At 46.7% G+C, this 11,814-nt stretch overlaps 1 protein-coding gene across 1 annotated transcript in view; it reads left to right on the top strand.

Moving 5' to 3' along the window:
* The first annotated feature begins 8,026 nt into the window (after positions 1-8,026).
* The window catches only part of ACOXL (acyl-CoA oxidase like), a 301,583-nt gene continuing 297,795 nt past the window's right edge, over positions 8,027-11,814 (top strand). The window contains exon 1 of the mRNA XM_037527835.1: positions 8,027-8,209. Within this exon, the coding sequence (XP_037383732.1) occupies positions 8,085-8,209 (125 nt within the window). The 5' untranslated portion in view covers positions 8,027-8,084. The remainder of the gene's footprint in view (positions 8,210-11,814) is intronic.

Genomic DNA, 11,814 nt, shown 5'->3' with positions numbered 1-11,814 from the left:
GCGTCTGCAGCTGGCTTTCAGTATCACCCGATTAAGGCGTCGTCCCAGGGAAGCACTGCAGGAAAATAATGTCCAACTTGAGGTCCCCGAGGCAGAAACAATTTGTGGCTGGGCTCTTGGGTCCTGAGGGTCGCTCCTTTTCCACCACTTTGCTGAAATATATGAACCAAAATCATTATGGCTGTTTATGGAAAGAAGGGAAAGACTCCCGTTTGTTGGGGGAGACTGTCGGTGTTTAAGGCCGCAGAGTTTAGCGGGAAATACTGGCCTCAGGCTGGGGAGACAGGCTGCCAGGTGGGGTGAAACCTTTCCTGCTGGTAACCTCTCCTAGTTACTAGGTTACTAGGGTTACTAGGTTACTAGGGTCACCCTAGTTTACTAGGGTCCCCTCTCCTAATAACCGCAGTTTTCTGTTAGGCGTTCTCGCTGTATGTAAAGAACCAGCCTATATTGCTTCGGTATATTGCTTATCGTGCTCAGCGAAATAAGCCAGAAAGAAAAAGAAAAATACCGGATGGTCTCACTCATAGCAGGAATCTAGAAAACTTAAATAAGGGACCAGGAAAATGAATAACTATAAGAAAGTGAAAATAAAAATCAACAAAAAACTATGAACCAGAGACACTCTATGGGGGGTGGGGGGCAGGGAGGGGAGGGATTGGGGTCAAAATAAGGGGGTTGTAATTGTATGGGGAATATATATATATATATATATTTTTTTTAAAGAGGCAAGCTTTATTTATTTATTTATTATTTATTTATACATACAAGCACTGGGTACCGTCAGAAGGGCGGGAGGGTGAGAGAATTCACCAGAGCCAGAGCGGGAGCAGAGCAGGCAGAAGGACCGAAGTACACTGCTGAGGGGAGCAGCGGGCGGCAGGAGAGGTCTGCGCGCCATGTGGGACCCTCCTCCGGTGGCCGGGGAGCAGCCGGGGATCGAACCTTTGCTGCAGAGGCTGCAGGGAGCTTCACAACCCAGAGCTCAACTGCTGCGCCACGGGGAGGCCCTGTATGGGGAATATAAAAATAAAATTTAAATTAAAAAAATAAAGAAGTTCACTTGGAAAAAAAAAAAAAAAGAACCAGCCTATAGAATTGTAGTCTCAGATTCAAAATTATGTGGCAAAGAGGGAATGATTCATCGATGACCCAGAGGAAAACCTAAGTGAGTTTTGATTTAGTGATTACCAAGAAGGGCGCGCTGGTAGGCACTTCCTGCTTGGTTTTGTAAATTAAACAGGGCAGATGAAAGTGATGGACTGGCACCTGTGGAGTCCTCTGATCAGAAATGCACTGTGGGTGCCCTGGTGCGAAAGAAGGTTCTCCTACCTCCCCTTGGCAATTAATATAAGAACGGAAGTCTGGATAAATTCTGTAATGCCAGCAAGAAAGCATTCAGCGTCTGTGAAACTAGAATGTTTGGAGAACAGATTCTCAGGAATCGTAAAATTAAAAAATAGGTATCTTTATAAAGGCTTCTACATGCCTGAGAAGAAATATGTAATATACTGATACTTCCTATGTAAGGGTTGTGTAAATAGCCTTGTTTTCTCTGCCACTTGGTCTTTAATAACTTCCACTCTACCTCTCAAGGTAATTTCAAGAGCCACTTGACAATGCAAGTAAATACAAAGATTCATATGATCACTGACCTTTTTATAGAGGTTGTGTGGCTGTTTTTGCTTTTGGGGCTCTCAAGTTAAATACCTTTAAAAAAAATAGCTCCTGGAAATTCTGTTGTTCTGAGAGTCCAGAATTTCTTCTAGGTTTTGATCATTTGAACCTACACAAATACTCAATTTGTAGGGCTTATTACACAGAAGATGCACAAACTGGGGTCTTTAGACAATGTTACGTTCTGTTAACCATAACAGGAAATAACACATTTTTAGTTGCAACAACTCAAAATTTCAACGTGTCTAGAGTGGCTCTATTGGTCATCGGTTAACAAATGTTCATTGAAGGTCCATCATGTGCTAGATGCTACTGGATTTATGCCTGGTTTAATGTTTAACTCAAATCCTGAATATAAGAAACTAGTGGTTTTATCTGGGAAGTGAAGAAACTAGACATAGAAAACTGAAGTTTCTATAGATGTGTATTAAAGACTAAAAGAGTGTTCAGGCTGTACCTACTAATCTCTCCAAAGTTCTTTACTTGATACAAATACAAATCAGTATATTAATTTTTAAATTAAATTTTATTCATTTAACATTCACTTACAAAGCTACACAATTTGGGGGTTACTTCACACTTTGACATATGCACATACTACACACACCTACCACCAAAGCTTCAGTGCCATTATCTTATTGATTACCCTCTCTTTCTCCTCTCCCCTCCCTCTTTTTCCTCCTGTCTGATAACTGCCATGTTTTTCACAGAGCCTAAAAGTTATTTTTGCTGTGTTTTCCCAGTTTGTTTCCTTTGGTTATTTATGTTCCACAAATGACTGAAATCCAGTAGTTGTCTTTCACTTTCAGACTTATTTCACTTGGTATAATCATCTCAAGGTCCATTCATATTGTCACAAGGGGCACAATTTCATCATTTTTAATAGCTGAATATTCCATTGAGAATATATATCATCATTTCTTTTTGTATTCATCCATCAATGGACATTCAGGTTGTTTCACAGATATTGTGAATAATGTCGCAATGAACGTGGAGTGCATAAATCTTTTCATATTAGTGTTTTTGTATTCAGATTAATATCTAGAAGTGGTATTGCCAGATCAAATGATATTTTCTTTTTAAGATTTATTTTATTTATACAAGAACTGGGGTACAGACCAGATGCACGGGAGGGTGAGAGGATTCACCAGAGACAGAACCGGAAACAGAACAGGCAGACTGACGAAACACACTGCTGAGGGGAGCAGCGGGCAAGACACTAGAAGTCTGCTCACCCTGTGGGTTGCTCCGAGGCCAGTGGGGATCGACCGGGCACTGCAAAGGCCATGTATAGCTTCGCAGCACTGCGCTCAACTGCCTGCGCCACCAGGGAGGCCCCTCCTTTTTTAATTTTTTAAGGAAACTCCATACTATTTTCCACAGAGGTTGCATCAGTTTACATTCCAACCAACAGTGAATACGAGTTTCTTTTTCTCACTGGCCAACACTTATTCCAGTCTCTTTCAAATCAATATATTTTACCAGGCAGCAGGAAGGGAAAGGAAGAAGTCTAAGAACACTTTCAGATCAAATATTACACAACCCTTCAAAGCAAATATGGTATGTGTGAATTCGCATCCATGAACTTGTATGTGCACAGCCCACAACCCCACCCTCCAGGGATAGGTGGGGAATTCAATCTCAGGCATCATATTAGCTTTCTCTTCTACCCCCTCCCTATTACCCAGTGCTATACAAAGAGGAATTAAAGGTTGTCTAGTGTTTGTTATAAAATGTTCCTAGACTCACAAGGAAAGATATTGTCTTTCTTTGCCCCAAGCCCATATTGCCCGAGTTTCTCCACTTACGAGCAGTGTAGCTTTGTTTGAGACACTAGTCCATTCTTTGTGTGATTATTTTTGAAATGGCATGCATTGTCTAGCCTGAAGATAGTCCTGAGGTCAAAATATTGGAACTTTTGCCTTGGCTTCACCTTACTGGCTATGTAGTCTTGGTCCAGTTAATCTTAGTGAAACAGCTTCCGTGTATAGGATCAAGACAAAAATACTAAAGTTACATAGTTGTTGTGGTAGAAAAATTGAACAATATGTGCAGTATTAACTTGTAAGACATTAACACATAATGATGTAATTGTTGCTAAATTGTAATATTAAAGTGACTGGATATCTTGCATTAGAGTGACAGAAGCATATATGGGCTAATAGTTTCTCAAACTAAAGACTTTTGTAGAATTAAAGGTTGTGAAAGAGAAGTGGCAAGGGTAGAAACTGTGAAATAGATACTGCACTTAGTCTAGAGGTGTTAAGTCTGAGGCAGGACTTCTGGAATGAAAATGTGAGGAGGAAATTGTCAGAATCTCCTCTGAGAAAAACAGCCATTTCACTGGGCTAAGATGAAAAATAAGCAAAAGCAGCCAAAGTTTTCCCGTTGCAAACTATGCCTGTTTACGAAGTGACAACATAAAGGAAAGCAGTGTTTTTTGGCTTCCTTGTCCACATACCACCTATTGGCCCCAGGGTTCCATGGGAGTCAGACAGTGTCCAGTGGGATGGCAGTGGGAGATCACATGGGAGAAAACCCTCAGGATTCCTGGACACATTGGCAAGATAGGAAGGAAGGGCTTAATAAGTGACTAAGACCACATAAAGGTGAGGCACAGGCCAGGTAAATCTGAAATATTACCTTCACTGGAACTCCCAAAATATACAAACTGGGGCGTACTGGGAAGCATGAAGGATGCTGTAAATTCATTTCCCAAACTTTCCCATTTTCCTCCTCAAACCCTAGAGGAGAACCAGACTACTTCAGTAGGCACTATGCCCTGCACAGCCTTTATCTGAAAGGAAGTGACTGACTGGACAAGCTCCAGTGTGCTCCCAGCCTTGACATTTATGGTTCCATGATTTTTATGAAACACACCAAAGTCCCCTGAGAACAATTTGTGCCTTGCCACAGAACCCTGTGCCTCCGACTGTCATATTCATGCCTCAGGCCTCCAGAGAAGCATTGTCCACAAAGTCCACCAAGGCCCCCAGGCCAGCCTATCTGGGTATTGTGATGTAGGGGGCACTTAGAGTCCTGTGAATCCTGGGTTCTTTGCCACTAAGAGTCATGTGCCCTTGGGCAATTTGGTTAACGTTGCTTGTCATTCACCTGTAGAAGGAACTTCAAGGAAACTTGCCTGCCTAATGCACATGATCGTGTCAACATCCAAAAAGCCACAGCATGTGGGAATTCTCTCCATGTGCTCCAGCTGAGAGGTCACCTCTGTTATAGGAGCTAAGGGGATGGGAGCAGCACAGAGAGAATAGCTATTCATGATCCTCACATTTGTATGGAGGCTCTAGGACTACAGGGTAGCCCCTGGGCACAAGCCCAGATGCCACCCCTAGTCCACTGTGGGTCTTGCAACATTCGGAGAGACCTATGACTACTGGGTTCCTTCATTCCTCTTCTGAGGTGCCCCTGCAAAGACCCTAAGTCTTAACACAGCTTTCCTCTCCATGTCTTCCTTTTGGTATCTTGTTGGGGAAGGTTTTCTGAGTTTGGCCCAGAAGAGCTGGCACATCTACCCTATGTCCTTTGACCTTCTATATCTCATTGATAGCCTTGAAGGGAACATGACTGGGTATTACTGGATAGGACAGCCCAGAGGTCCCTGAAGGGTTCTGGAGAGGATGGTGCTTTGGTTCTGTTTTGCTGCCTGTCAGGGTTGAAGTCTTTATGGAAAAAGGCTGGGGAAAGATTTCAGAAAATCGGAGAGGTATCTGTCAAAAACAATGCCAGGGGTAGCTGGATGGGGTGGCATAACCCCCTCATCCCCTGCCAGGGCCACCAGGTCTCGGAAGCATTTGTCATGTCCTTATATAATTTCTCCTCCCACTAGTTGATTGGCCAGATGTGGGAATTTGGTACACACTAAGGTCAGTCAAAGTCCTTTTCTACAACCACTAGAAGTGGAAATGAGGGGAGAAGAACTTTTGGTGGTTGAAGCTGTGGAACCTGAGCCTTGGGAATGGTTGGCCTTTGTATTTTCTGTCTGGTAGAGTTAGGTCTGTTCTGAGAAACAGGGTCTGTCGGGGGAGAGTGAGGACAGAGAGCTGATGGGCTTGGGGCAGCTGACCCCAGGTGTTCTGCTGCTCCCATCCCCTTAGCCCCTGTGAGAGAGGTGACCCCTCAGCTAGAGCACATGGAGAGAATTCCCACATGCTGTGGCTTTTTGGATGTTGACATGGTCATGTGCATTAGGCAAGTTTCCCTGAAGTTCCTTCTACAGGTGAATGACAAGCAATGTTAACCAATTTGCCTAAGGGCACATGACTCTTGGTGGAAGTTGTGATACTGGACACACTCACACCCTCCTAGTGAGGCATGTCTGAGCCTGCCTTCAATTTTGTGAGCCAATATATTTCTATTTTGCTGAAGAGAGTTCAAAATGATTTTTATTACTTAGAACTTTATTACTTATAACTGAGAAAGTCCTGGTCAACTAGTCCAGCAAAGGCTCATTTTATTTTTCTCTCTCTCCCTCATATATATATATATATATATATATATATATATATATATATTTATATATATATATTTATATATATATATATACACACACACGTGTATATATCTACAGTGTATATATACACATATACCACATATATGTGTACATATATTTTTATGTTCTCTGCGTGTACACACATTATCTATATATACACACATATATATATACACATACACACGCATTTATTTTTCTGACTCATTTGACTTAGTTGCCCCTAAATACTTCAATTTGCATTTCATAAAAACAAAAACATTCATCTATTCACAGTACAATAATTGAAATCAAGAAACTGGGCCTCCCCTGGGGCTGCAGGCAGTTGAGCACAGCGCTGTGAAGCTGTCTGCAGCCTCTGCAGTGCAGGTTCAATCCTGGCTGGCCAGGGATGTACCCACATGGCGCGGCAGATGTCTCCTGTCTTGCCTGCTGCTCCCCTCAGCAGTGTATTTCAGTCAGTCTGCCTGTTCTACTCCCCGCTCTCTCTGGTGAGTCCTCTCACCCTCCTGCGCATCTGGCCTGTACCCAGTTTCTTGTATGCATGAATAAATAAATCTTAAAAAAAAAGAATAAAAAAAAGGGAAACTGACCATGATACAATAATTTATGAGATACAGTTTGATTAAATCTTCCAAATGTCCCAACGATGTAGCAGACTCAGCAAAGCTGAGGACCAGCTAAGCTAATGGTATCACATTAGAATCACTTGGGGGGGGGGGCTTATAAAAAATGTGGTAACAACATTCTCCCTGCCCATCCTAGTCTTTAAGCATATATATGTATATATATATATTTTTTCTCATTCAAGCTACATGCACTTGGAAGGTAACTTAATAACATTTTGTTTTTTAAGCTCATAGGTCTCTGTGTCAAGAAGAACCATATCTTCACATCCTGACTTGATACAGACACCACTGGGTATCTCTTATGGGTCTTAGACTTGACAGTGAATAGTACAGGACTTTGGTTGCTTCCTTTGAGAAGCAGAAAGGGCATTTTGCCCGTGGAAGTGAAAATGAGTCAAATTCTTGACTACCAGAGGGACAGATTTAGTGTCAGTCAGTACTGCCATCCACAGACTTTTTATTTTGGGCGCTCGCCTCCTGGGTATGTGCAGGTAATACCTCCCTTCTCCCGGAGTCAGGAAAGAACTGCTTTGGCCAATGGGTTGAGAGTGGAAGTTGAATGTATTCCTTCCAGTTGGAAGCTTCAAAAGCCTGTGTGGCCACATAGCTGTGACTGTTCTGACCGCCAGGAACTGCAGTGAGGGAACCTTGTTCTATCTGCATCGCCCAGCTACCCTGAATTGCCAGCGGAGGGGAGCTTTGGTCACCTCGAGATTACAGAAATATTAAACTTTATGGTAATGCCAAATTTGGGGAAGAAGAGATTTGGGTTGAGATGAACCTGAGTTGACCCAAGAGCACCTACCAGGTCCTCTTGGATCTGGGGGTCCTGGCAAAGAAGTTGCACCCGAGGTCTCCTGAGTAAAATGTCCCCACTAGAAGCGGCCAGGACTCCATGTCCGCTTGCCCAGCTCTCCTCTGTGGTGCAGATGCTACTTCCTTCCTTCCACGCACGCACGGGAGGGGCAACTGACTACAGAAACCAAAGCCCCAGGGCAAAGCGGCGGGTTTGAGGTTCTCGGAAGTGCCAGAGGCGTTACTGCAGGGGGCCCGACTCCTTGGGCAGCTAGTCGCTGGGTGCACAGAGAGCGGACCGGGGAGCGCGCGCGGGGGGGAAGGGAGGGGCAGGGCGAGGGGGGAGGAGACGGCCCCGCGGGGAGGGATAAAGAGGGCAGGGCGTGCGCTCCCCGGCCGCACAGGCCGGCCGCTCCGAGGCGCGGAGGGAAGCCGCCGCGCGGTTCCCCCAGAAAAGTCAGAGACCCGCCCGCGCCATGGAGTCCGCGCCCATCCTGGGGCTCGGGGACTCGTCCCTGCACCGCTACCTGGACGGCGAGTTCTGGAGCCTCAAGAACGAGTTGCGCAGGGTCCTGGGCGGCTGCCCACTCTTCCGGCACAGGTACCTCGCGGTGGCCGGCACCGCGCCCCGCGCCCCGCGCCCCGCCCGCCGGCCGCGTCCTCCGAGTCCCCTGGCGGGGAATTCCCTGGCAAAGAAGATGGGGTACCTGCTGTGCGTGTCTGGGGTTATGGATGGCGGGCTTACAAAAGGTGAAAGGTGAGATGTATGAGATGGGTGTATTTTTTGAGTGTCCCCGCCGGCGCCGCCGGGTGCGCCGGGCTGAGGGCTAGGAAGGGCGGGCGCCAGCGGCGCGCGAGAGCCGGGGCCCAACTAACCTCCGCGGATGATGGACTCTCCCCCCTAAATGTGTGGTCGCTACTGACTCCATCGGCCTGGGGGGAGGGGAGGGGCCCTCCGCCTGCCGCGTCGGGGTGAATGGGTGGGCTCCGCAGCTGCAGGCGTGGTGCTCGGTGGAGAGTCGAGGCTGGAGGGTTTGGCTTTGCTTTTAATTCTGTTTCTTGAGTTTACACCCCTCTATGTCCCGCTGTCCGTGCAGAAAAAGCGGGTCGGGGAGGGCGTGGACGGTGCTCGGGGGCCCATGAAAAATGGTGTCCGGAACAGGTGAGCAGAAAAGGGGGCAGAACGGCGTCATCCCGGGTGAGCCTACCGGGAAGACAGGGCATTTTGCTGAGACTGGGAAGAATTGGGCATATCTGGGCGTCGGGGAGGTGGGACAGAACCCCAGGGGTCCCCACGGAGCACAGGTGTGCACAGGTGGGCAGCTGCACAGCAGCAGGGGTACTTGGGCAGTAAAGTGGGCTCTGGTCACGACATCGTTTGACGCCACGACAGCGATGAGAAATTGGCAGAGGGATCTCAAGTTTACAGGTGAATAAAATGGCTCAGTGACCATCAGGTCAGGACCAGAACTCAGCACTGTGCCAGGCAGCGTGTGGATCTCTTCTCAGGTGGTCTGAAAAGCATTCTTTAGAACCGTGCTCAGGAATTTTAGCTTAAGAAAGACCCTAATAAAAGTATGTTCCAAGGCAGGGTTAGCTAATTAGCTCAGCCTACAGTTGAGTTTCTCTCTTAGAAATGAACTGGGCAGAGAGGGAAGGAGATGCCTTGAATAAGAGTGGGATCTTGGAAAAGAAAATGGGGTACCTGCTGTGTGTGTATGGGGGTTATGGATGGCGGGCTTAGAAAAGGTGAGATGTATAAGATGGGTGTATTTAAATGTCTGGGGACCCTGCTTTTTTTTTTTTCTTCAACACATAGATTTTTGTGATTTCTCAAAGTGTGGTCTGGAAACTCCCTGGGGGTTTTGTAAAGGGGATTTGTAAAAAGGGATTTGTAAAAATGCTAGATAATGCCACTTTAATTACTGTGCTTTGTTTTGGAAAATACAGTTTTCATAAAAATATTTGAGTTTATTAATTGCAAATGAGTAAACATGTATTTAAATAATTTTTCTGTTAAAATGTGTGATATGGTAAATAACAATAGATATTTGGGGACCACAATAGTTTTTAAAGATTTTTTTTTGAAGAGCCATTTTAGGTTTACAAGATTGAGAGGAATGTACAAAGATTTTTCATAACCCCTCCTTCCACACACACACACATGCACAGCATTCTCCATTGTCACTATCACTCACCAGAATGTACTTTTTTTAAAGCCAAGTGTAGTGGCAGGATGGCCACAGTGCAGGATCTCTATGATCCAAGCAGATGGGGTAAGGAGGAGAGGTCCTGGACCCCTCAGTGGCTTTTCAGACTTTTATTGGGATTTACCAGGTACACGGCTAGCAAGGGGTGCCAGGGCCTAGGAGGCTGGCAGGCAAGTCTTCACTCTTTCTGGGCTCTCCGGCGTTCTCTGGTGGTCTTGTTCTCTGCTGCTCTTGTGGTTCTTTTGCTTCTGCTGGTTCTGCTGGGGTCCCCGTGACACTGCCCTTGTAAGTGCAGTCTTAGCCCAGGTGAATCCCATCTACATATGCCCACACCCTACTCCAGGTGCCCGCCTTCAGGCGTGCATTTAGGACCTCAAGGATCCATCATCAATCCTAATGGCTGGAGGGCAGAAAAGCCTGAAAACCATTTACCCTACAATCCACCCCCTCAGGGTTTTCTGCCACACAATCTACTTAAATCTTATATACAATTTTCCCTTAACAAATATATACACTGCAGCCTTGGCCCACAAAATAAATAGAATACATCACAATATAACAAAGTACAACAGAACACAAAAAAGTCCAGGCAGGGCACCAAACTAGTGGCAAAAGACAAGATTATTGGCACTAGCAGATGATCCACCAAATCTGCTGCCGAATGCACTGCTCTTACCAGGGGGGAACCACTCAGGCATCTGCTGTCGCATGCCAGGAGCTGTCAGCTTCCTGGCCTTCTCTGGCTGTGGTCTCGGCCACAAGCCACACACAGCATTCACCCCCAGGATGCACTCACTCTTGGATTGGTGATTCTATACTGTTGGGGGTAATCGCCAATCCTCAGGGTTCTGTCTGCGGTCACTCCAACACTCGGCTTTCATAGCCACCAATGCGACATGCAGACCCCTGCACTCAGGCCAGCCCACTGCACAAGCACATGAGTTGGGGATCTGTGAATGCAAGCTCCACATGCGGCCTCTCTTGGGTCCCCTCTGCCTTGGGCTCCACCACAAGCCATGTTCCCCACCCGTCCTCCAAGGACGGGTTCCTCAGCTCCTCACCCTCACTCAAAGATGGGTAGGACATCACCCACAGGTTATTTTAAGAGACTCCCTGGCCTTCAACATATTCAAGCTGCTTAACAGCCGCTCAGGGATTCCCAATCTGAGCACCAGCTTTTGCCTTTCTAAATTGGCTTTTTTCTCTGCCTGGCTGCAGAGACCTTGGCAAGGGCTTCCTCCCTCAGCCAGTCATGGGCTCTTCTACTAAGGCCCACCAGCTATGCCTGATTTTTTATCTCCTGGGGTTTACAAACAATAACATCCACCCCCAGGGTCCCCAAAACAACATTAACTTGCCAAGGTTCCTCCGCCTTCTGGCGCAACTGTCAGCCCAAATGCATTAGTCCCAAGTCCATAGGCTTCTCCCTTTGTCCTAATTGGCGAGCTCTGAATCGTGGTCCTTTCTTCCCCAACTGTAGAATCTCTATGATCCGAGCAGACGGGGTAAAGGAGGAGAGTCCTGGAGCCCCCAGTGGCTTTTCAGACTTTTATTGGGATTTACCAGGTTGTAGGGGCAGGACTGGGCACAGTGCAGGTTTTCTGATCCCATGCAGACCGGGTAAAGGAGGAGTCAGAGTCCTCAGTAGTTTTGCAGGTTTTTTATTAGGGGTTCACCAGGCATATGGCAGGCAGGGGTGCTGGCTGGGGGGCTGGGAGGCTGGCAGGCCTCCCAGCCCCCAGCAAGTCTTCACTCTATCTGAGCTCTCTGGAGTTCGTTCTGCTGCTTCTTGGCTTCTCTTTCAGCTTCGGCTTCGGCTGCTGCTGCTGCTGCTGGCATCCCCGTGATGCCGCCCTTAAAAGCACAGTCAGTACTCAGCTGAATCCCATCTACCTATGCCCACACCCTATTCCAGGTGCCCGCCATCAGGCATGCATTCAGGACAAGGATCCATCATCTATCCTGATGGCGGAAGGGCAGAAAAGCCTGATATTTT

This window comes from Talpa occidentalis, unplaced genomic scaffold (assembly GCF_014898055.3).
Source record: "Talpa occidentalis isolate TD23 unplaced genomic scaffold, MPIMG_talOcc4v2.1 talOcc4.5, whole genome shotgun sequence".
NCBI classification, from domain to species: Eukaryota; Metazoa; Chordata; class Mammalia; order Eulipotyphla; family Talpidae; genus Talpa; species Talpa occidentalis.
Note: the sequence above shows the minus strand (reverse complement) of the source record. Positions and strands in the feature narration are given on the sequence as shown.